The 27,451-nt window shown below is 36.4% G+C and overlaps 1 protein-coding gene across 3 annotated transcripts in view; it reads right to left on the reverse strand.

The window, feature by feature from the left end:
* The window catches only part of LOC131168228 (peptidyl-prolyl cis-trans isomerase PASTICCINO1), a 59,505-nt gene extending 37,541 nt beyond the window's left edge, over positions 1–21,964 (reverse strand). Inside the window, exons 1-7 of one of the 3 annotated variants that reach the window (XM_058127526.1) lie at positions 21,757–21,962; positions 21,534–21,641; positions 21,321–21,405; positions 19,994–20,063; positions 18,504–18,601; positions 5,787–5,909; positions 4,550–4,582 (exon numbers count right to left, since the gene is read on the reverse strand). In XM_058127526.1, the coding sequence (XP_057983509.1) occupies positions 4,550–4,582; positions 5,787–5,909; positions 18,504–18,601; positions 19,994–20,063; positions 21,321–21,405; positions 21,534–21,607 (483 nt within the window). In that variant the 5' untranslated portion in view covers positions 21,608–21,641; positions 21,757–21,962. Of the gene's footprint in view, positions 1–4,549; positions 4,583–5,786; positions 5,910–18,503; positions 18,602–19,993; positions 20,064–21,320; positions 21,406–21,533; positions 21,670–21,756 lie in introns of all 3 variants that reach the window. The other 2 variants (XM_058127525.1, XM_058127527.1) reach the window with 2 other exon arrangements.
* Positions 21,965–27,451: the final 5,487 nt, after the last annotated feature.

A 27,451-nucleotide genomic window follows, 5' to 3' on the forward strand; every position in this document is an offset into this window, starting at 1 on the left:
GGACGATTCTCAGCTTCATGCGAAATTTCAAATCAAGGACTTGGGTATTCTGTGTTACTTTCTTGGTATTAAGACTGTACAAGGTAGGAAAGGGTGGAATCTATACCAGCAAAAATATATGTTTGACTTTCTAAGTGAGACTGGACTATTGGGAGCTAAACCAATTGATACTCCTATGGATCCCAATGTGAAGTTTTCTAGGGATGTTGGACTGAACTTTGAAAACAAACATCAATATAGGTAGTTGGTTAGCAAGTTGATCCACTTGACTATCACTAGACCTAACATATCTTTTGCAATGGGGGTGGTAAGTAAATTTATGGAAAGTCCCAAACAATCACATAGGGATGTTGTTTGTAAGTTCTTGCAGTATCTCAAAGGCTCTCACGACAAAGGTTTGATCTATAAATGTAATAGAAATTGTGAGATTTTGGGATATTTTGAAGCATATTGGGTTGGATAAGTTACCTCGCACAGCAAAAAACAAACTACTATTGCAAGATATAGCACTGCAGTGAAATATCGAGCTATGGCTCATATTGTGATTGAGTTTATGTGACAAGTCTCTTATGTCAGATGGAATTCTTAGTAACGAAACCAATAGATATGTTGTGTGATAATCAAGCTGCCATTGATATTGCTAGTAAGAAGTGTTTCATGAGAGGCCAAAGCACATAGAAATTGGCTGTCATTTTGTGAGGGATGTTCTATTGGAGAAGGTCATGAGGATTCCCTTTGTAAAATCTATGAATCAGTTAATCGATGTTTTTATGAAATCTTTTTTTAAGCCAGCCTTGTGTAATGGTTGTTACAAGCTGGGGTTAGGTGATATTTATGCACATCCAGCTTGAGGGGAGAGTGTTGAAGATAATATGTTATTTTAGTAATTAGGTTTGTAATGGGGGTATTTTTGTCCGTCAGACTTTATATTATTAATAATATATAAGAGGGCAGACCTTGAGCTGTATGCAGACTCCAGGAACTGCCACTCAATTTTCTTTTCTTGTCTCTCTTCTTCTCCTCTCCTATTCTCTCCTTCTCTTCTTTTCTCCTTCATCTCTAACTGTACAACAAAGGATATAAGTTGAAGATGTTCATGTCGTAACCAGAGCTCTTCTTGAGCCAATCTCATCAAATTCTCACCTGTCCAGCTCAAGCGGCCACCCTATCATGCATAGCATCAACCACTATTTCTTTGCAATGAACCAAGCACCCATTGCATTTCCCTTTCCAACTCCAGCACATCAAACCTATCTGTGCCAATGTTGCCCCTACCATTGCTACCACTACTCCTGCCAATGCTACAAATTGACCAGCACCAAAGAAAGAAAGACTGATAGCCCATCCTTCTTACTTATACCAATTTGGACGCACAACTTTTAGAGAATAACTCAAAGGAATCCCCCTCACAAGTCGTTTAATCCAAACAAAAGGTGCCAATTTCATATGGGGGCTCCAAGGCATTCCCTTGAAGGGTGTTAGCAATTGCAAAAACAGGTCCAATGCCTCATGAATGTATGTCTAGCCTTCAATACTCTGACTAGAGAATAACCAAATGTGGTTGAGATCCTGTTGCCACAACATACGGCATAAAGGATTGTTTGGACTAGCTTTGGTTTCTAATCGGATCTTGCTATGCTTTTTGAGGGTACTTTCATTTAAAACCATGTTTGCCCGATGATGGCAATTTTTGTAATCCATTTTTGTCCCAAATCAATGAAAATTCCTTTTTGAGAAAACTTGGTTTGTTGATATGGTAATCATCATGCATGAAGGTCACATATCCACCTCTCTATTCTCATCACATTTACCATCACACATCATTATTCCCCAATCATATCCCCTTCCGTTGATGCCACAGTGGCACAAATGAGACTAGGACTTCGTGAAGTGAGTATTCAACCTTTAGGATGAGGAACTGTCATCATTCTGCGATCCATATACAAATTATTAAATCCCCTTGATGTCCCAACTTGAGTTTTGTATATTCATTTCAGACCTTGGACAATGGTCATCCCTACACTATGGTAAATATGTCGGTTGTCTTAATGTTTCATTCAAGAATGAGGGCTTTACTAAACCACTGTTTCATCAAAAGAGATTTATGATGGAAACTGCCATGAAGATTCATCCAAGGGATTGCTCGGGATTTAATCAGCACCATATTCCAGCTATTGATAGGTGGCCAAGCTGATCATTTTTCCCCCTCGAATATCCACCACATTGAAGCACCAATTGCTAGTCATATGAGCTTTTTCTTATGGCTAGTTTCTTCTAGCAACCTGAGTTCCTAAACCTTTACATTAGCAGGGATGGGGCTCTTAGTTATGTTATTCAAATATTCAAAGAAAAGAAAAAAACAAAAAAAACAAAACAAAAAAAAAAAAAAGGCAATAATTGAATTAAAAAACAACACACACAAAATATGCCCAAAATGAAAGGAAATAATGAAATATCCATGAAGTATCTGACTCGAAAAAAGGAAAAATAAAACTTTAGACATTATTGTCAAAATCTCTAATTTTTCCTCAATCCCATTTTGTCTCTCTTCCCCTATCTCCATTTTCAATTTTATTTTCTAGCCTTTTTCTCCTTATTTACCCATTTGTCCCCAAATGATGCAAGAACAATAGACATAAGGAAAGGATGCAAGAAAATAAGAGAAAACAATAGGAAAATAAAGAGGAAAGTAACTGAGAGAATTAGGAGGGAAAATGAAGGTAGAACTCAATAGTGGTAAAATGCTCAATACTCCAATCTGAACTTTATGCTTACACATCAAGCCATTATATAGGCTTTCTCCTAATACTAATTGAGTAAACAATCTCTAGGAACATAATATTAAATCCTAATTAATGAAACATAACATGACATCCCTAAAACTTGAACGAACACCTGTCAAAGATTTCAAGCATAAAACCCTAGATAATCGTAGACCCTAGATATTCATAGAGACCCTATATATTATGTATATGCTTATGGTAGACATGAAGTTCTTACCACGTATAATCCCCATCACCTAATGTTTTGGAGTAGTACAAGGTAGTGATTGTAGTCTACAGCAGTCCGAGAGTTTGCATAAAATCAAGAGCTCTCCAATTTAATTAGCATTCTCTTCTCAAATTCTCGTAGCCTCCTTTGGAATTAATTTTAAAATTTTTACTATTTTGATCGTGTAAAAGTTGAGGTATTCTTTCAAATCAAAAATAAAAAATAAAGTAAATTAGGTGCTGGCACCCACCTGCCCACATGTCTCCACTGGCCCAATTGCCACCATCTTTCCTAACCAACATCCCCTTTTCTCACCTTAATTCATGTCAATCCTCCTTATTCTCGCATTTCAAGCCAATGCCCCTTTTCTTACCTTATTCCACACCCAGATCCTTTCCTTTCACCCTACAAATAGCCTCTCATTTCAACACACTAGGAAACAGAAGCAAGCACAAAAACTCACATGAGCACAAAGCCAAAGTTCATAAAAAAATAAAATAAAATAAAAGAGAAGAGCTTCTAGTGGGATCTAAGGAGGCACATGGAGGAAATTTTAGGAAACTTAAGGATTTTTCTGAAGAAGAAATCGAATATCCGAGACTACAAACTCATCCACTGCGCCACCTTCATCATCATTGCCATTGGTTCAAAAGAAAGGGCTTTCATGTATTCTTTATTTTATTTTATTTTTTTGGCTATAGTTTCATTTTCAATTTATTTGTGTAATTGTGACAAATCAAAAAACATAAAATAAAATTACATTTTATGCATGCAATTTTTTTCTTTCTTTACTATATCTTGCATGTCATTGTCGTTATAAAAACAAAGCTCAATATTTCTTTGTGTATTTTGTTAATATTATTACTTGGAACAATAATTTAAAAATCCTTTCCAACTTTTTTTTTTTGATGACCCAGAACTCCAACCTAGACAAGCCCATCGAACCCATCCAAACGACACCAAACTAGGGCGATGAAAATATTGCCACCCGCCTATTGACACATCCCTAGTAATTCACTAGGTAAACCACAAGTGGGGAATCGAACATGAGACCATGAATTCACCAAAGCCCAACTTCCCCCTTGCCACTTGAGCAAACTCAGTTGGGCACTATTATTGTTATTACTATCATCATAGTTTTAGAAAAATAAAAATAAAAACAGATGATAATCACCACCATAATTACATTGCAAATAAAATGTTTTTGCATGTAAATACAATTAGAATCAAATGATAACCAAGAAAAAAACCAATGATTACCCGAAAAAACATGTATTTGTCTAACATGACACCTACTTCAATTGTTGGTGAGATCTATCATGAGGAATTATAATAAACTGAAGTTATATTTGGAAGCATAGATTTTGGGCTTTGGATTTGGATTTGAGTGGACATGGACAAAACTCTATAAAAATTTGTATTACATTTTGTCCAAATCCACACAAATCCAAATCCAAATCCAAGGCCTCTCCGAGACATAGGGTGAATAAATAGGTAATCACTAAAATAGTCACTAAATTATAAATAAATTTGGAATAATTCCTGCAGTTTTCTGTACCTTTTTCACAACCCCCATATCATTACTGATAACCTGAAAACCCACACAGACAAAAGCTAAAGTTAGATCTAAAGCAAAGGGTAAAGGGACTTTAACAAATAATCCTGAATGCGCAAAGCACCCAGCACTAAAGGTGATTTCATGTGACAGCAAAGAAAAGACACAAATTAATACGCAAAAAATTGAGATAACCATGATCCATCAATATATTCATGAATGGCTACAATAATTTTTTTAAAAATGAAAATTTACCCTGGTTTTAAGAAAATGATTTTAAAAGAAGGCACAACATGCCATTATTACTACTTTAATTTCAACTAAACTTTTGCATCATGTCTACAAAATGTAACAGAAAATATTTATATGAAAGGAGCCATTCATACTCATAGGCAATAGCTATAGTGGGAAAAGAAGAACAACAAATTACAGGCTCACAGGTGACCGAGAAGCAAGACACAGAAAGATCTTTACAACAGATCTTAAAAAGAACTAAAACTACCGCAGGTAGACAACCAATTAAGCAGCTGCTCAGGCAGAGTCAGAACTGGACCAGGCCCACCACATCTAGCCTCTCCTTATGACTTCTGCAAGATGGATTAGCAGGAGAAGCATAGGGCACATTCAGATAACCACCAACCCACACCCTCCACCTGAGAGATCTTACTATTCAACAAGAACTGGAAAAAGAAGACCTAAAAATATTCATGAGGATCGGTCACATCAGACAGCTTACTGAAACAATTTGCAGATATGTGTAAAATTAATTATGGCCAAAAATGTTGATCCTTTCAATTTCAACAAAACTACGTAGAATTTTCAAGCAAGCTCCCATTCAATAATGAAAAAAAAAATTGAAAACAAATGTCTAACAATAAATCACCAATAAACAACAGCAACAACCAAGGCCCAAATCCCACTGAGTGGGGTTGGCTACATGAATCTTCTTCCATCACTCCACGTGATCTACAGAAATATCTTCTGAAAGTCTAAGCAATAAAAAATCGCCCCTTGACAAATAAGTTTAAGCCATTAGGTTGTGGGCCAACAATGTCAAGCTCATCATAGAGTCTTTGCCATTTGATTTCTATCAAAAACTTGTGCAGTGAACTACAAAAGACATAGCATCAATCATAATAACCACAGGAAAATTTACTAGAACGTCATCATTCTATGCTACCAAAACTCTGCCACATCAACATTTTATAATTTATAAAGATTAAAATGGAAACACTCTTGCCTTGACTTTATGGAAATCTATCATCTCAATCTCAAAATGAAGTTCGTCATCCTTTGGAAAGCTATCAGAAGCCATCACGGGACAATCAGCCTCACCATAGTGCAATTCAGATTTCATTTTGAACTGAAACAAGTAGTGTCACAAAATAGTAAAACTGAACAAAATGATCCAGCATCACAATAAAACCATCAAACATCAGATATCAACATTCAGTTCAAACATTAGAACCCAAAGAAAAAAAAATTATTTTCTAAAAAAAGAAAACACATAATATGTCAAGTAGAAATGCTTTCAAGAAACTACAACACAAAAAAATAAAATAAAATAACATAAAAATGCTTTTCTTTAGTTATGGATAGAGAACTTTACTTTTTGTTACGCTATTCCTTCAAAAAGTGACAGTTTCCTTTTAAGGTGAGAAATTGATGGATGCCTAGACCCCCATCTGTCCACTCTATCTAAGCATCACACAAGGTGGGAAGCAGCTATGCTCATCAAAGTAACAAAGCTACTCAGTTTTGTTAAAAGTTAGTATGCATAAATGAAACCATATACCATTTTGAAATGCAAAGCTGCTAGGCAGTGGGCACAAATTTTACGGATTGTGCTAAACCATGACGCAAAATTGTAGATCACATTTAGATATACCTTCATAAGACACATACAAACTGGACATGGAAACAAAACCAAACATTTAAAATGTATGCACTGCCAAGACACAATTACAGTGCCCAGTCGCATGTAATAGAAATCCATAGGAATGAAACCAGTTGGTTGAAAGAACATGCAAAATGATGCCATCTAGTTCAAATTGATTGCCTCCACAACGGCTCAAACTAATATTTCCAATGAGCCTCAAAAAGACCGTTGGAGCAAAGTCAGCAAACAAAACAGATCTAGCAATCATGATTTAAAAATCAGCAGTGGTCTGCATGGCGATAATGGTAGCAGCCATTGCAAACGTTTCATAAGATAATAAGTTACCACTTACAAGTCTGTATGTCACCTGAGATACTAGTGTTTTGAATAATGAATTTTAATAAATTTTAGACAACTTGTAGAAAACAGAAATATTCACATGTTTGACTCCACAACCTGAGATGCAAATGTTATAGATCAATTTTAATAAAATTTTTAATCAATCTACATGTGAAGTACTACAACTATTGTGAGAAAAGTCCTATATACTGGTTACTTTTCACAACTGCTCTTTACTATAAATGCAATTTAAAACTAAAACATCAGAAATAATAAATATAATGAAAAATAAACGTTATAACATGTTCATGGTTTATGGTACAATCATATTAACACATAAAGCATGCCTAAATTACTCCAATCGTGCACACACGTGCATGTATGCGCACACATACACACATACTGTTGAGTTTGAGAGCTAGAGTACTTGGGCCACCTCTAATTCCTTCAAATAATAAATTTTAAAAAAAAACCATAATCTGTTCCTCTCTAGGATGCTCTCAATATCATGGCTGTAAGGTAGGATAAAAGGAAGAATAAAGAATAGTGAAATGGGGAAAGCCGCTGGTGGTTTGACTCACCCTCCTGGAATTGTGGTGGGGGAGAAGTGGATAAGAAGGATATGGATATGAAACGTAGACATGACATAGGTGTTAGGGTAAGCATATGCAGGAACAGAATAGGCTAGATGGGTGGCTTGGATAATAGGGTGGAAAATGATGTGGGAGTTATGAAGGATAATATTTATGGATGTGGAGGATATTGATACAGTCCATATGGACAAGCCATTCATTGATGACAACTCTCCAATAAAAAAATATGGAAAACATCTCCTAACACCACAAAGATCCTCAGAAGTTTTTTGTTCCCATTTACTTCTATCTTGACAACTACCATTCACCCCAAAACCCCCACACCTAGATTCTCCACAAGCCAGTGATGAATCAGGAAACCCTGAAGGTGGAGGCAGAGGTGGGGCACACTAAATACAAGTCATCAAGAAGAGTTGCTAATCCATAAGGTCCTCCAAAAAGACCACAAGGGGAGAAAATTCCTCACCTTCACTACCACCATTATTACCATTAACACCAATTCTAGGACTTCTATCATCACCTCTCCCTTGAAGGAGTCAAGTCGCCACCATCCAAGGGTTTGGGATGAAGGTGTTTGATAAGGGTTGCCATGCTCACTGTCGAGAGGATGGAAGGCATCGGGAAAGAACCATCACAAGCAATTTACAACGTTTTCCCCATGGTTGCTAAAATAAGTTGTTCTTCCACTCGCGGAAGACCCTTGTAATAGAGCTTATGCAGAACTACTATTATGGATCCACCATTCAGGTGCATTATCAAAGCCATTCACTCATTGTCTACTAATGATGTATATAAAGTTAAGTAGTTGATGAAATCATTGGATTACCAAATTACCAATCCAAGTTACCACTTTCCAGGATTTCTTCTGACCAGTCTTAGTGCCAATGAGATTCCTAATGAATATTCCTTAAACAACAACTAATCAACATAAATCAATTTTTAAAATTCATTATAAACTCATCATCCCAATGGTCATCAAAATGAATTGCTCAAATTAAGAAATCCAATACATGTTCCCACTTGATTGCCTTGATGTGAATGTATGTACCAAGCTCCAAAGTGATAATTACAAATTTAAATCTATCCATAACCTCACGGTGTTGTGGAAGTTTGCCACCATATTGAAATTAAGGATTTAAGAAACAGCCAAAAAAATTAATAGCATAATCAAATTATATCCACATTTTGTAGAACATTAATTTAAAATTTCAGGTTGCAAATTACTAGCTGCATGCAAATGTGTAACTGAAAATTTCATCTCTTATCAACGATCTTCCACTAATCATTGTAAAAGCAACAATCTCTTTGAATTGCCAAATTTTCTGTATCCATTTCCATATAACTAAATGGCATGGTTAGCTTCCATCTCCATCAATTAGTCTCAATACCTGAATAATTTTATAACATTGTTTGTTGATGTCCAATAGTTTTTTTGCTCAAAAAAATCTTATCCACCCATAAGCAAGGCCCTTGTTTATGTTCACACCTAGATTTCTTCCAACCATCAAATTGAAACATCTCCCTCAGCCACCCTTTTTCTTTTTTTTCCATTTTTTTGGCCTGACAACACTCATCAGTTCAATAAAATTAGTGCCAATTCTTGTCATGCCCAGGCATAGAAATTCTTGCTCGTTAGTAAACTTTTTCACGTAATTTTTTTTTATTATAATAAAATAAGAATTCATTAATAGAATAAGAATATACACCTAGAAGAATAAGACACCTCCTTAACAAAGTTTGGAAAATCCCCCAAAAAAAATAACAAACAAACACTCCAACACATAACACCAATTGCATTGAATAACAGAAAAAAACTCACCCTCTTAAAATTCCCTTGTCCCACACACCAAAGAGAAACCAAATAATGTATCTTTTCCCAAACCAGCACCTGAGCCGACTTCTTCCCTAGAAAAAAACGTACATTACGCTCCAAGAAAAAAAAAAAAAAACAAATTTTGAAAGCACTGCCCTTTCCCTTTTTCTGCCAAATCCAGCAAAAGCCACTCCCACAAAATCCTCCACTGTCTTTTAGAACTAACCCAACATCTGCCTAAAATATGAAAAATCTTATTCCAAACACTCCAAGCATAATCACAATGAATGAACAAATGCAATGATGATTCTAAACAATTAAAGCAGAGAACACATATGTCTATATAGCCTTCAAAGGTCTCCTAACCTGCAGCAAGTTATTGGTATTAACTCTATCAAAAAGCTTATTCCAAACACTCCAAGCATAATCACAACGAATGAACAAATACAATGATGATTCTAAACAATCAAAGCAGAGAAAACATATGTCTAGGGATATAACCTTCAAAGGTCTCCTAACCTGCAGCAAATTATTGGTATTAATTGTATCAAGCACAACCAACCAAATAAAAGCCTATATTTTAAAGGGGACTTTGGACTTCCAAATGGAACTAAAGAGCGGGAAAAAAAAATTTTGACCTATTCAAAAAATCACAAAAAGATTTGCACGAATAAACCCCTGAAGGATCCAGAGACTAAGACCGCCTATCCACCTCTAAAGGAAAACGATACTTATTCAATAAGACTAGCAAAGAGGATAACTCTCCCATCTCCCTATCATTTAACGATTTGCATGAGTGGAAATCCCAACAAGGCAAAGGGCCACCTGAATCAAAAACAAAGGACGAAATGGACTCATCCTGCCCTCAGCTTAAGCGAAAAAGGCGTGGAAAAGAGGTGGAAAAAACTTCATTCCCCATCCAAGGATCTTTCCAAAACCAAGGCATTACTACCTCCATCCACCAGAAATTTAATATGGGGAATGAAGAGGGAATAACTCTAAGAGATAGCATTTCTTGGACTCTCTAAAGAACATCTAAATGTCAAATTAGTATCCCACCCATTCTTACCTAATCCATACTAACTTTTAACAACCAAATACCACAAAGATGAATTCTCTAGCAAAAATCGCCAAAGCCATTTAGCCAAAAGGGTTGTGTTTTTAGACACCAGATTTCCAATACCCAAACCACCCTCCTTTTTAGACCTACCCACCACTCCCCAACTAACCAGATGATCCCTACCACCCACTACCCCAAACGCAAAAACTCCCTCGCAATTTTCTCAATTTTATTAGCAACCCCCACAGGAATCCTAAAAATAGAAAGAAAATATAAAGGGATACGAGAAAGACAAACCTAGATAAGAGTAATTCTACCACCACAAGGAAAAAGAGCACCTTTCCACCCATCCACTCTCGTAGAAACCCTTTCCACAATAGGATCCCAAAAAGCTAACAGATCTACGATTACCAACCCCACCCCACCTAAAGGATCCCGTAGATAGGATAGTGGCCAATCCAAAACAATATACCCCCACCTCCACAAATATCTTCCTAACATTCTCAACAGCCATATTGATAGACACGATATCGTTTTTACCCATATTAATCTTAAGCTTAGAAACCTTCTCAAAAACATGAAGGAGACCCAAAAGATTCTTGAAGGATGGTTTATGATCCTCTAGAAAAAAGATAATATCATCATCAAATTAAAGGTGTGAAACCTTGACCCTCTCTCTCCCCACTTCCAAGCCTTTCACTAAACCTCTATCCACTGCCCTATCCACCATCCTACTCAAAGAATCAACCATTAAAAAAAAAAAAAAAACAAAAACAGGGAAAGAGGGTCTCCTTGCCTACTCCCTCTCATAGCCTTAAACCAAGATTTAGACTCATCATTACTAATACTAAGTTGCTCACATTAATCAAACAGCCTCTAATCCAATGCTGCCATCTCTCCCCAAACCCCTTCCTCACAAAGATCTTATCCAAGAACTCCTAATTCACTCTACCATAAGCTTTCTCAAATCTAATTTAAAGATGACATCCTTCTTCTTCCTTCTCCAAATATCCTCCACAACCTCCTTAGCAACCAAAATGACATCCACAATTTGCCTAACCCCCACAAAAGCACTCTAAGCCTTAAAATAGTCCTATCAAGCACCTTACTCAGCCTATTAGCCAACACTTTAATGATGATTTTATAAACACTAGAAACTAAGCTAATAGGTCTATAGTTTGATATCTAAATAGATTTATTCTTCTTCGGCATGAGAGTTATGGTATTGGAATTGATCCTCTTGCTTAAAATCCCAATCCCGTAAAATTCATTAAAGACTTTAAGCAAATCATCCTTAACCACCTTCCAAAAAATTTGGAAGAAAGCCATATTAAAGCGCCATCTGGTCATGAAGCTTTATGCCTCTCTATCCCAAAAATTGTGGCCCTTACTTCCTCTTCCTCAAAAAATCTTTCCAACTAACCCACCTCCTCGTCAAATAAAAGGACCCACTCTAATCCTTCAATCATAGTTCCACTAACATCCTCCTCACAATACAAATGAGAATAAAAATCAAGTGATTTCGGCAGCAATTTGACTCTGATCAGTTATAATGACCCCCCCTATCCACTTCCAACTCCCTAATCAAATTCTTCCTCATTTTCCCTATCACTATAATATGAAAAAATCTAGAATTACAATCACCATCTCTAATCCATTTAAACTTCATCTTCTGCATCTAACTTCTTATTTCCTTGAAAATAACCTCTTCTAACTCATTCTTCAAAGAAACTTTTCTCATCTCTTCCTCCCCCGATAGAGTATTATCTTCTTCCTTCCTATCTAACTCAACCAACTCTCCTAAGATACTTGCCTTTCTAAACCTTAAGACTCCAAACACCTCCTTATTCCAATATTTCAATTTCTCTTTTAACCCTTTAAGTTTATTCATGAATCTAAAATCTTCCCAACCCCTCTCCACATCCTCATTCCAAGAATTCCTGATTAAAGGCTGAAAAGAATCATGATCCAACCACATACTTCAAACCTAAAAGGTAGGTCCCCAAGCAACCTTCTCGATTCCAACAAAATGGGAAGTGGTCAAAAGTGGGCCTAGGTAAAATAGGTTGAGAGAGATTAGGGAACTCATCCTCCCACTCCATACAGAAAAGGAATCAATCAAGCGTACTCGCCACCACTCTAGCCCCACCCACCACCCACATAAAAATAGCATTTATCAAGAGGAAGGTCTCTCAAACCACAGTCCCTAATAAAAAAATCAAAACTCAGCATAGTAGCAATAACTCTATCACCTCCTTTCTTCTCTCAAGGAAACCTCACTGCATTAAAATCACCTCCCACGATCCATTTAGGAGCACAAAAATCATACACAACCAAGCTCATCCTAAAAAGAGCTACTAAGTTTGGTCTAGAAGGACCATACACCGACGAAATCCACCAATGAACCTGATCTCTCACATATACTAAAACGGAAAGAGAGAAGAAACCTACTAGACTATCCACTTTAACAATAGAACAAGTATTCCACATGACCAAAATACCACCCACTGACCCTTTAGAAGGTATGAAGACCCAATTCTTATTGCAACCTTTAGTCCTCTAAAATTCCAATTGTCGATTTTCATAATGTCACTCATTTAGCCCACTTCCCTACTCCCTTCCCTTCCCCATCGTTAATAAAAGAAACCAAATTCTTAAGTTCTTTAAGTACCTTTTTTCCCGGACATAAGTTCTAGGACTCACGGACAATTTCACCTCGATCCCTATTGGACTAGCTAATTTCAAATAGAGGTCCTTAGGTAGTTTATTTGGATCTAGAATGTCCCTCTCACTGCCAACCCCCCCCCCCCCCAAAGCTAATACCAAAAGCACTAACCCTAGAAGAACCCTCCCTGTGGAATAAAGTATCGGAAGCAATAACAGATTGAACAGGACGGGGAACAATACCTTTTTCCAGATTTGGACATGTTCTGACTAGCCATAGAAAAAACTGCCTCTTAATCGTTCCCCCCTTTTAATCGAAGGAATAATAACAAAGTCCACAATATCAAAATTAGGCTTAGGGATAGGGGACAAAGACCCCTTATCTATCAATTCTTTCATCTGGTTTAAATTGTGCTTAATATCATTAGTCCCCCCCCTGCACAATTTCGGAGAACAATTGAATACATTCTTCCACATGCAGCTGTGTGCTTTGTGTAAGTTCATCACCCTGTCCTAAAACTTCCATTCCCACTCTTCGGAACTTTCCTCCATTAATTAAGCCAAGGCTTCCTCTTCATACAAGGCCAACTCATCACTTAAATTCATCCACCAACAATTCCTTCTCGGATTCATAAAAGTTGCTCGGGTCATCTTCCACATCGGATATCTTCTCTACCCATCCAACCCACCCCCAACTCTCAAGAACCTCCGCTTCCCTTTCTAACAACCCACCAGTTGAATCAAAAGATAGTTATGGCCTGAAACCAAGCGGTGCAATCCTCATATTCTCCTCCATCCCATTTGAGTCTTCCAAGCACTATGTTTTTAGTACCTCTCCATTCAATTTTCCTTGAGAGCTTTGCCTGCCCTCTCTTCCTAACTCCCCCCCCCCCCCCCTCCACTCCACCTAACTTGCTTATCTGACCACTAGGTTTTGATACCATGTTATTTTTGCCATTCTCAACCCATCTGCAAACAACCCTTCTTAGTCCATTATTGAAAAGCCCACGTTTGCAGTCCCCTCTACCATCATAATGGGAAAAATTACTCCCGAATTGCCCAATTCTTCTCCCCTTTATTAGAACCACTTCGGGGAATGATTTGTTATCTAAGAGCCTTTGAAACACATTCTATTTCTCCAAAGTATGCTCTCAAAGGACTATGTTCTTGGAGCCAAAATTTGCACATATCATAATTCGATATCCCTCAAAGTCAACAGACAGCTTCATCAAGGCTTCTAAAAATTTGTGCCATCCCATGCTCTGATTTCTTTCTGAGACATGGAGTGCCTATCTTCAACCTCCAGGAAGTCGCTTCTCAATACAAATAAACCTACCCCTCTCATTGCTCCTTAGTTCTATACAAATCCTATCTCCCTCTCTATGGAAAAGAGCATCCCCCGCTCACCCATTTGCTGCTTCTAATGAACCCAAACACATCACCCCCAGGGATATCAAGATCCAAAAGAACTCCTCCTTTTTCAATAAGATATAATTGAAGAATCTCCCTGCAAATTCGGACAGCCTATAAGCTTAACTGTCCAAACGATTAGCGTTGAAAACTTTTCTCTCAATCTTCACAATAGCATGTCCCACTTTCTCCTTCCCTACCCCTATATCCACGTGCAGTTAGGCAGCCAGAAATACAAATACTGTTCCACTAGGTGAGAGAGCATGAACACCCAGCAAATTAACAAGCAGCATGTACGCAAATTACCAAAAAGCACCCAACCAACCCTAGGCAAGAAGTCCGAGAGCCTCCCAAAGAGAAAGAAGAAAGCTCGCAAAGCCCTACTCATGATGAGCAAGAAATCTAGTGGGGCTGCAAGACCATCTCTAAGACTAAAGAAATCCAAGCAAACACTGTTGAAGGCAGGACCAATGTCAAAAAAGACAACCCTGCCGGTAAACAACCAAAATCAGTCACTAAATGGGACACCAACAAAGAATTGACACAGGCAATTCTAGTTCATAACAATCTCAATCGGGCGAGAATCACTAAGATGGGATCACTAAAGTATCTAAAAATTCACTGCTCTTGTTCAATTCTAACAGTGAAGGAGGACTTGCCACAATGATGCGCTATGGTTCAAAAGAGAATCTCTGGAGAGGGTCAAGTAAAGAAAACAAAGTAGGGTTGTAGAGAATGACCCCTTCGATTGATGAAAATGGAGCCTCAAGTCACAAGCTTTCGAGCAATCATGATACGTGAGTGTCATAATTGACAACTCAAAGATGATTTTAAACAAAATAAGTAATATTTTTCATGCAGAATGAGATTGAGAAACTGTGCTGCACATGCCATATGGTAAAGATGCTTCCTCTTATCCATTAGATGCTAATCCCCAACCTTTTTTGTTGGCCCAATATCTTAGAGAACTATGCTCTCACCAATTTTATCCACAACAGCATCCACAAGAGCAAAGTAATGTTCTACATCCCTATATGGAACATCAAACACATCAATCGATTATACGCTATCTTGTAGGGCCTAATCAATGGCATACCTATGTGTAATTATAACATTAAGAAATGGGAATTAATTATATGCTATCTTGTACGGCCTAAGTGACCTTCACACATAATGGTAATCCTCTCTCCTTCCAAATCTCTTGAACCATGGTCCTAACTCCTTGTGTCCATATAAACATTTAAGGCTTCCAAAGTCTTAAATTTTGATTTCGACTCAAATTTCACAGCTCCTATGGAAATTTCGATTTCAATTTCAATTTGAAAAAATAACATAAATCACTTGTAAAGCATGGAATTCTTTTATGAAACTTTAGAAATGGTTACTAGGCATAATAATGTAAGTTTTAGGAGTACTATATGACATGTTAAATACATCTATGTTGTGTATGAGGTGGAAAAGTTGTAATATAATATGTGTATCAAATATATTTGTAATATGTGCCTTGAACATATTCAATTAATACAAATGAAATTCATAAATCATTTAAATATTATTTATTATACAAATAATGATAATCTAGACATGAATGGTTAAATAAAATGTTGTTGTAAGTTTATTTTTTTCATATAATTTTTAAAGCTCTCATAATAATCTTTTGTTTTGATAAAAATAAATAACTTGAATTAAGAGAGAAATTTCACTTCACTCCTAAATCTCTCATTTGAATTCCAAGGAAATTTCATTCTATAGTTCGAATTTCAACAAGTTTCGCTAAAGTTTCGAGATTTTGATAAATTTTGGATGATTCGTTGAAATTTCGACAGAAATTATGTAAGATAGATATCGAATGCCATTTCGATTTCAAGGATGACAGAAACCAAATTTGGACAGAAATTTGAACAATTTCGTGGAAATTTAAGACCATGGAGGCTTCACAAGGAGTAGGCAACTTGACTCCTCTCCCAATCTTTATGGTAGTGTACAACATGCTTGGAAACAAAGGAGAATTGACTACATGAGTAGTGATGTGATTGTATATTAAAAAAGAAAAGCACAAAATGGTCGAGCCTTTTCCTTAACCCCTTCATTAATTTTTCCAATTCTAGGTTGCTTAGTACTTTCACTACATTAAAGTTCAATATCGATTACCCTCCGCATAGCTTAAGTAGTACCACTTCCAGCATCACATTTAGAAGTACCCATCCCACCCCCCAAGCCCAAGAAAAAATGTTAAAAAAAAAAAAAAAAAAATCTTCTTACCCTTATCATTTTTCCCTTTACAATGCCTACTACCTCCCTCATCTGAACCATGTCCAATTCTAGCTCTAAAGCTTTCTCTTTTGCCCCCGGGCATAAGCTCAGGTGGTAAGGAGGTTCATCGGACAGCCTTGGACAAAGATGAAGTCTAGGGTTCAAACCCTGCCCACTGCAGCACACATCCGTGATTTATCTCCTACGTGTTGGCTGAGGGCACGACTGGCATAGGCGTGGGATTAGTCAGGGCGTAAGCCCAGGATACCCAGCATATCAAAAAAAAAATCTAAAGCTTTCTCTTTTTTCCTTTTTTTAAAAGTTCATAAACTCTCCCTTCTTGTGATTGTATCCAAACAAACTTGATGATCCCCACATTCAACAAAACCCTCATTTATTTTCTCTATATTCCACATGCACCTTCAGATTCTTCACTATCTTCTACTTCCCTCTTTACTCATATTTTTTCAGATGTTGCGTCATTTTTGTCCTTACTTCACATGAAAGATTAGGACACTAAGAAACTTCCGCTGGTTACTAGTTAATGCATCAAACGCTATTTTAATATTGTGATACCTCCTTTTAATAGTTTACCACAAAACTTGCACTTTACATGATACCTAATTCCAACAATAATTTAAGAGAATAGGCACCCAACATCCTTACTTGGTGGATCTCTAGCATTCTTCTCCCCTTTAGTAATTTTCATTGTTAATGAAACATGCACACAATGAGACAAAGTAATTGCACTAACAACAAATATATGAACAAATTTTGAATAATATAGATAAACAAAAGAAAACTGAAAATTTGGAAATAAAATTAAAAACAATTGAAATGATTTTGAAATTTTCACTAGACATGAATCTAGGGAACATAATATATAAATCAAATGTAAATCAAAAACTTCATTTCAACTCTATATTACTAAAAAAAAATACATAAAAACTTAATAAACTTAAAAATGGAAGAAACAGAAAACATAAAATAAAATATAATTTTGTAAAAAAAATAAAAATAAATCTAATGCTCTAGAACAGTGGATCCCTGTTATACAAATTCATATGAGCATAAATACACAAAATAAAGTCATTATATGCATTTTATTTACTTCAAATTCAAGCTATACACTAAATTTTTTATTTATTTTTTTTCATATCTAACCCCCTTTGGTGTTTTGAACCTTTAAAGTGAGTATATCCAAGTTAGAAATATCATTTCTAACCAAAAGCAAGAGAAGATGAGAGCAAAAAGGCACATAATCACTGCCAAGCAGATTGTGATTTGGAGGACCCAATCCTTCAAAATCTTGACTTGAAGCCGAAATTTCAGTTTATGATGCAAAGATAAGCTTAGAAACTTGGTTTCCAATCCTCAAAGAGCATAGACGAAAAAATGGGAGAACCACTGTAGAAGGCTTCTCAGGCTGATTGAGAATGTATTGTTATGTAACAAAGACTATGGAATCATGGCATAGATTATGCTCAATAATGTAGCATAACGAAATAATACACTGCGAAGTTAATTAGGCACAAAATATCATCCTGTAAGAACTTCCTATGCTAGCAATATTCTCTACAGAATTACCATAATAATGCATCATTAACTTTATAAAAGCATAATAATAAGGCATGGTTAGTTTACCAGCAAAATGCCATTTATGCTTATGGGACTGCCAAGGACATGTAGGCCCTGGCTTTGTCACTCTTTCCCCAAAGAACATGAGGTTCAGAAAATTTTTTAAGAGATAGATTGAGTTTTGAATCTTGCTAGGAGAACAGTTTGAGGACACTGCTCCAGTCGAAGAATGGAATCATACTCTCCTCTGAACTTTTAACAATTGTTGCTATTGATAGAAAAGCCATTCTAAGTGCAAGTGAATGTATTTTTGTGCATTTTTTCTTGCATGTGCATCAGGGGAAGAGAGAGAGAGAGAGAGACTATACCATTGCTACTTCACCCTTCAACATTGTGGGAATTCCTTCCAACAATCCCAAGATCATCTTGCTTTTACCCAAAACACGCCTTATAGGGGTACCGCTGCCTGTTATATACAGAAACTTTTAATTGAATTCAATAACCATAAGCATCTAGGAAGTTTTAAATAGAAAATTTCATAAAGGACAGAGTATCAAGTACAAAAAAGTTTCAACAACTAGCAGAAAACCCCAAATTTTAGTTGACAATATTCAGTCCTTTAAGCACAAGAATATAAAAAACAAAACTCTAAAGTAAAAAATTATGATTACAGCACCATGAAGGATATGAAAAGTGGAGAGAAATATAATCGCACATTATCATCCACACAATAGCGCCTACACCTGCACAAGCAACCGTACAACCATACCCATTGCCTAAATACCATTGTCCATGAGTAATCACCACCTGCACGCTACCAGACATATAACAGCAACCACTATGATAATATCATGGAAGAAGTACCACAAACCCCTAACTGTATGATGATTGCAACTACAGTCTATATGATGGCTACAGCTTCTTCAATACTTCATTACCATGATCATATCCACCACCACCGAAATCTCCCTGTCAACAAGTCACTTTTGACCTAAAAAGTTAAGCTATTACATTGTGGACCAACAATGCACATCAAACCTTAGCAATCCTCCTCTATACCCACGTCACTTAGGGAAATAAATAAACAATGAATAACACCCATTAGGAAAATAACAACCAACTTAGGACAATTTTACAGAAATAAGATAAACATGAGCAGCAAGAACTAGACCAAGTACTACAAGTAACCAATAACCATAGCTCTATTCTATGTTGAGTCACAAATTGACCTAATTTTAGATTGTAGGCAAACAGTGAATACCAAGCATGAACAAAACCCTCCTTCACCTACACAACCATCACTTTCTTCATCAATCCACCATCCAGCAACACCATCAGCATAATGCTAGTAACTGCTTCCATCAATTCTAGAAGCACTGCCATCAGAAACCCATGCTAACACATGCATTCTTTTTCTAGGAAAATTCATGTTGCAAAACAATTTAAGCTTTTGACTTTAGCTTTGTGGCTACAGGAAGCAATAAAGCTGTACTAATATAATTTTGTTTGTCTAGGTGTTCTTCTAGAAGGTACTCCCAGATTGTCAATCAAGCCACACAAGCATTTCCAATCCACTGTTCACAGTGTTACTTCCCTTTGGGATGAGATGAACCCAAACATAGCAGAACATTAAGAGTAGCAACAGGCTTGGGCTTACTGCTTCTTGTATTAAGGGCATTTTGATTAACCCCATTGACATAATCAATGTTCTAGTTTTATAACACAAAATAACTTGATTATGGAAGCAATAGCAGAATACAGGATATTTAGATTCTTGACAGTCCTTTAAAACAGAAAGAATGAAAGAAAGAATAAAGCATGCAAGGATAATGACTGAATATTAGGAGAGTGAACTCACCTCCATATTCTGATCTGGTAGACTCAACAAGAACTCCATCTAATGTTCGAACAGTGCAATGAAATATGACCTGCAAAAAACAAGGGAAAATTTAAATATTGGTGAGCAAAGTGAGCAGAATAGAAAAGATTGTTTGTCAATTTGTGCTTGTTTGAAAGAGGAAATCCAGTACACATAGCATGCAAATTACCAGTACTCTGTGAATGAAAATGACAGAATAAGTATAACTCTTTGTCAAATATGCTGTGAATGAAAATGACAGAATAAGTGTAACTCTTTGTCAAATATGGCATCCCACTCTATAGAGGAGTCATCAACAGGTAGTCTGCCTCCTTGGGATTCTACTAGCAATATATGAGCACTGGATGATGACTTGAGGCCAATGGCAAAGGGTACAACCTAGCCTAGGATGTAACTCAAACAAAAGGAAGATGTGAAGAAAATTACAACTAGCAGAGACAGAGAGATCAAAGTGTGCAGGGGAAGACTTGGAGGATCAGTCGACTGTTGCAGGACCAGCATACTGAAAATTTGGAAGAATGTGCTGCAACATCAGAAGTCGCAGGAAAATGAAAAGAATTTAATACATGTATTTGGAATGTTAAGAATAGCATGAGCTTAAGTGTTTGGCTCAGATATTGAGTCACTTGTATCAGTTATTCTACCTTTTCCAAGTCCAGGTTATGACCTCAAAACAGCTTGAAATCTCTAGTAAGCTTCAAGTAAACAGATCATAGGTAAAGTCCTTTCCGTGTGCGTGTGCACACACGAGAGAGAGAGATAATGTGGGTTTGTGTGCATGGGCAGAGCTTCATTCAGCTCACCAAAAGTCATGAACAATCTAAATGATTTCTGAGAAGACATAGAAAGCAGTAGCTAGGATTGCTCCTGCCCATAAACATCAAATTATTGGAACACAAATACAAAATAATGTTACCAAGTTCTAAAACAAAGGTCGCACATGAGTGATTCCTGTTCAATTAAAATCAATCGCCAGAATACCAGTATTCAACAACCTAGAAAAATTTACATCCTCTAAACGATACTAATCGAGACCAATTATGTAACATCGCATCAGCATTTATTTAATCTTTAAATAAATCGAGCTCACTGATAATGATTTAAAAAAAAAAAACTCGCTAATGGTAGAAAACAGCCTTTCAAAAGCTCTGAAAAAGATTTCCAAACAAGCGATTGTAAGATAAGAACATGCGACCATTCAACATCATTTGGATATCCATCCCAGCACAGGTACTAAAACTTAATTCACTGCTAACATTAATTGTTTAAAACCAATGAAGGATAAAAAGAAAACCGTGCTAACAACCTGATCACCATCCCCAGGTCTCGAGTCACCTCCTCCGGGCCTCAGCAATGCTTTCATCAAACTTCCAGGCACAATCTTCTTCTTCCTAATTAACACCTCCCCCCCCCCCCCCCCAAAAAGAAAAAATAGAACAAAACAAAACCGAGCTTTATTCTTCTTGTCCAAGACAAAGGGGAAAAGGGAATGGAAAAAATTCAAAGAGCAAACCCCCACCTCTTTTCTTCATCAGAGGTTGTTTTCTTCTTGGGCGGTACAAATTCCTGCTCGGCATCTTCATCCACATCCATTGCCGAACAAATTCTCTGGAGAATTCGCGAACAGCTAAAATTCAAATAATGCAAAGTCAAACCTGCCCAGGCTTCATGATTAGATTATAGTACGAGAGATAAATAAGAGTTCCCGTGCTCAATCTGAGCTGAATCGAAACGATGATTACCTGAAATTTAGAAGAATTCTCCCTATAGCAAGAGGAGTAGTTTAGACGATTCGAGACTGATGATTGAAGAGCAGTCGACTCTCTCAGCTCAGTAGGCTTGGAGCGGAGATCGGAGCACGGACCTGTTTCTTTTCTTTTCTTAGTTAATGAAATAAATGCGATAATAAACAGTAATGAAATCCTTAAACTAGGCTTCCTTGCTCCATTGCATAAAGAATGTATTGGACGTTTGATAAACCTAACAAAGCGGATTACATCAAATAATCAATGGTGAATTAAGCAAATTAGGGCGAAGAAATCATAATTTATATTCAAAATATTTAAGTGGTGGATTAAATGGATTCGATCACATAATTTATGACCGATGGCGAATAATTTATCATTGTTAAATATAATTTTATTATTATTTTATTAATAATTTATTTTATTTTATTATAGTTGAAGTTATATACAATAATTTGTGATTAATTTGTGTGTTAACTTTTCTAATAGCTATATCAACCATTTCTAACAACTGAATTTCTTCTTCGCTCATTTCATCATTTTGATAAATTGAATTCACTATTGATGAAGACATATTTATTTTCTAATCCTTGTAATGAAATGCAAAAATAGAGAAATGGAAATGAACAAATAAGATTAAAAGTAGTTTATTAACTAATTCTAAATTAGTACAATTATGTTATAAACCAAAATTTTAAACTTTATTTAAAACAGCAATTTTAACTGTAGCTAAAATTAATATTTACATTTTTTGACACAATAGAAAAAAAAATTGCTTCAATATTTACTCAGTACAATATTTTTTTTATCAATATCAATCAAATTTAGTACTCTTTTAAAAATAAATACTTCTTGTTAAACAATATAAGCAATCTCTGAATCTTGTTTTTGTATAAGATTTAAAAGGTTATGAGATGAAAATTTTCACCAAGAGAGAGAGAGAGAGAGAGAGTTGAGCCTTGTTCTGTGGTTCGGCACTCAGCGTGGTGTCGTCAGTCGGTAGTCGGCACTTCGACAATTTCGTGATTTTGTCTTCCCTTACAATGTTGAATCTACATTATAAGGACGAGCGAGACTGAATGTGATACCACGTGGAAGAAATGCTTAAAAGGATTAAATGTTACTATTTATATCAACAAGGCGCACGTTTTTTTTCGAGAGCCTTCTCTTAAGAACTTCACGGTTAAGCATACTTGACTTGGAGTAATTATGGGATTGGTGACCTTCTAGGAAATTTTCTCAAGAAGTGTTTAAGTGAGGACAAAACACATTATAAAGGGCACGTGTTGGTCTGTGGGGCCAGTCATTAGTCCAATAAGGTTTGTCACCCTGTTGTCTGGCCCAAGTGGAGGAGGAGAGACATAGTGCTCTCTACCAGACTCAGGTTGGCAAATTACAAAACTTCAATTCAACCTCACCACTTCCAAGTACCTGAGTGGTATGTGAATCATCAAGTATAATAATTTTGAGTTCCTTAAAAGGAGTATACACCTTAAACCAATATTTATCATAACAAGACATGTCTATTAGAACCTGATTCTACCCACCACCCCTCAATATTGTGGACCATATTTATATTAGTAAGCATTTCTACAAATGGTTACTCAAATATATTAGATTGAGGAAAAGACCCCACATTTTCAAAATTTGTAAATTCGAGTATTATGCCCACTTTTGCCACAAACATAACAAACATTGTTGTTTTGTTTGTAAGGGAGTCCTTGATCAAATTCTTTTGATTAGGGTTGCCCCTATTCATTTTGTGAGGTCTACTATTATTTTTCATATTTCTCCTCTTAGGCTTTTAAATGAAGATTTTTAGGAAAAAAACCTTTGGGCAAAGTACTATGTTTGGAAGCAATTAAATTTACCTTTGTGGTATTACCATTATTGGTATTACCACTTTCTTGCATAATTGCATCTTCTCCTCTTACCTCCTCGTCTATGCGAATTCGAGTTATCGAGGTTTCAAGAGACATATCTTTCTGTTTGTGGTGCATTCTCTTCTGGAATTCTCTCCAAGATAAGGGTAACTTGTCAATAATTCTAGCCACAACAAGATTGTCTCCAATCTTGATCCCTTCCGATGTAACCTTTGCCACTATCATTTGGAAGTATTGTTCTTGCTCCACAACAAATTTTTCATCCACCATTTGATAACGAAAAAAATAGGCTAACTGCATATTTTTTTTCTCTTGCCTCTTTAGTATCATACTTATTCTGCAAAGCTTTCCAAATTTCCTTTGTGGGAGAGTAAGTAGTATCATACTAATCATAGAAATGATAGGCTAAACAATTTAAAATGTAGTACCAACATTTATACTCATCTTTTTCATAATGTTCCAATTTCTCATGGTGATAGACCAACTCATCTTCATTCATTTTTTTTGTATTAATTTTGTTTGGATCCTTCTTGGTGAGAACATAAGCAACTTTGAGGAGGTTAAGGTAAAAGAGTACCTTGCCTTTCAACCTCTTGAAGTGAGCTCCTTTAAACCAAAAAGGCTTGTTGAGATCTCCAACATTTTTCATTCCGTTTCTTAACTATAGGCTCCATATTTTGAATCCTCTTAAAATTGTTAGTTAAAACTAATAATATAAAATGATAAAATGTAGATACAAAATAAATATAAATATAAGCACGATTCACAAATAGGCTGAGACACATATATCTCACTCTCTTTAAGGAGATTCATGCCCTCTGTGATTTTTTGGCTTGACCCACAAACCGGTGCAGCAGAACTCCTCAAGACTTGTCTTCCGCAGGATATAATAGTTCGATTTAAATCATATGACTTTCTCCAATTATGCACAAACGAATGAGTCCAAAGCTCTACAAAAAATATCTTTCTTTTCTTGTCAAACTCTCTAAACTTGAAAGAAGGACGATATGATGAGAATGAAGAAAGAGATTGATATGTTATGCTAAAGCCTCAAAGATCTATTTATAGGCACAAAATGTGTAACGCCCTGACACTCCACGTGGGGCTCAGGGTGCTACTTTAGTAAGCTCTGTGTTCCTGATACCATAATTATCATATAAAAGCAGCAAAAATAAATAAAACATCCTCCAAATACATTACCAGATTTCTAAACTACTATCATACATAGAAGCTTCCAAATTCCCATATTACAAACCAACTATAAAATACAAAACCCAACTTGGTCCATACACACCACGTACATGAGCTAAATAAACTAGACTCAACCCCTCTAGCCTACTAAGCACTATCCCTGGTGTTTCCTGAAAAGTCAAATGATCATTGGAGTAAGACACCTCTCAGTGAGATGGATTAAGTTAATATCAGTGTGTGGCCAACATGAGTTTTAGTGTATACAAAATACAGTCATTTGTTAATCAACATCCACTAAGAAAAACACACGCAGACTATACTCACACACACATAAACATTTATAAGCGAGAGTTCCCAAGGATAGGGTAGATTACACGCTCATACATGTAACTTCCTTTTGTTTTGATATCGTTTGTAACCTTACCTTTTTAACTTGGGTGAGGCTACAACTGATACTTATTAGGGCACTCAACTTACTAAGTAAGCCCTCAGGCAGAGAGTTTTACTTTACCATAAAAATTCATGCATTTTAATTCACGTACATGTACTCACACATCTCCAGTTGAAAATATGCATTTGCTTCCACAGTATAAACCAATTCAATAAATAAATAACACCATTTACATAAATTAACATATATGCGTAAAAGACACTCCCTAGGACTAAACGACATGCTTAACCTCCGTGATGGGTTGTGCGGCCCGAGGGCTGGACTTAGCCTGGGGGATCAACCCACACTAACTCAAAGTAACCATCTACAAGTACGCTTGCATGCATCCGCAACCCGTTACAAGTTCAATTGCCTTACCACTTCCTAGTTCGGACTAGGAAGTGGTAAGGCAATTGGACTTATAGGGTAGAATAACCCTACGCAGGCCAATCGGCTAAAACCACTCTACACTTCCACTATAGTGTGGGCACACAAGGCCAAATAAATCCCTAGTAATGGTACCGTGCTCACAATACAACTGGTCCTCAGAGTTCTTAAACATATCATGCAATTTAAGTAATGAAAACTGTAGTATATATTTCATTTCGTATAAAATCTGCCATTTTACAATAAAACTCGACTCTCAACCATCAAATACAACTCAACTCTCAACCATCAAATACAACTCAACTCTCAGCCATCAAATACAACTAGGCTCTCAGCCGTCAAATACAACTTGGGTCTCAGCCGTCAATAGAACTCGGCTCTCAGCCGTTAAATACCACTCGACTCTTGGCCGTCAAATAGAACCCGGCCCTCGCCCGTCAAATAAAACCCGACCTACAGCCGTCATATCAAAACCAAGTATTTTATACCAACAATTCCAATATTTTTGACAAACAATTTAGTATTTTCACAACCAATGTAAATTGCCATTTTACAACATATTTTCTTAACCAAACATAGATTCGATTATACAATAAACCATATAGATTATTCACCTGCCACACAATTTCAGTATTTGAATATAATCCAATAAGCAACCAAGAAAATATAGTATATTTAGATCACAAGATAAAACCAAGATTTCCACCATTCATTTCATTCAAAATACCATATGATATACCATAGTTTATAAAACCCCACTTTGAACGGTTGGTTTTCAAAAGAACCTTTGAAATCATAAGTAGACATATATATAACTCTGTTTAATTGGTTCAAATTCGATAAAAACCTGACTTAACTTAATCCACTTACCTGTTCCTGAAAAAAAAGCGTATTCCGTTCGGAAAATGGAAAACCCTAACTTTTCAATCCCACCACCGAAAATGAACTGGCAAGCCGAGAGAGGAGGGAGAGATGATCGAAGATTGTAGAGACCCGAAAAATTTAAATTTTGAAATTAATTAAGGAAATGAGTAAAGGGAAGACAAGAAAGAAGAAAAGAAGGAAAAGGGAATTTTTTAAAGGGGAACCTGTAGGGCTTCGTTGACGAGTGCCTTGAACTCATCGACGAACTACCTTCTTGGACCCTTCAATGAGTTCACGTGTCTCGTCGAAGAAAAGATATCGAGAGTAGGAAATTAAAACCATTAAGTGTTCGTCGATGAATTCATTATCTTCGTCGACGAACACCCTTTTGCGGTTCGTCGACGAGTACACATGTCTCATCGACAAAGCCATGTGGCCAACCGTCTATAAATACGCTAAGATCAGAATTCCAACGAGAAAATCTCTCTCTCTCTCTCTCTCTCTCTCTCTCACACACACACACACACACACACATTTTCTCTCTCTACATTCGGCCCTCCCTCCTTCTCTCCTCCGATCCGACTCTATTTTTCCCCATTTTTACGATTAGAAGTTACCACGTTGATCCTGGGAAATTCTCTACAACCTAACCAGAGCTAATTATTGGTTTAGAGTTCTTGGGCACCATCCCAAAATTAGGGTAAGTGGGTTATTTTAAGGTTTTCATGGTTATTAGGTATTTTTGGGCCTAGGAAATATATTAGATGTTAATATACAGGAGATTGAGTTGATTAAACTGGGGTTGATGTGAAATATAGGGTTTGGCGCAAACACCGCAGGCACGAGATAAGGATCCTAGTGGATACTTCCTCAAGAACTCCGGTAAAGATGATAATAGTTTATAATCTAGGAAATTAAGAATATGCGATTCGGAAAA

This window comes from Malania oleifera, chromosome 11 (assembly GCF_029873635.1).
Source record: "Malania oleifera isolate guangnan ecotype guangnan chromosome 11, ASM2987363v1, whole genome shotgun sequence".
In the NCBI taxonomy this organism is placed as follows: domain Eukaryota; kingdom Viridiplantae; phylum Streptophyta; class Magnoliopsida; order Santalales; family Ximeniaceae; genus Malania; species Malania oleifera.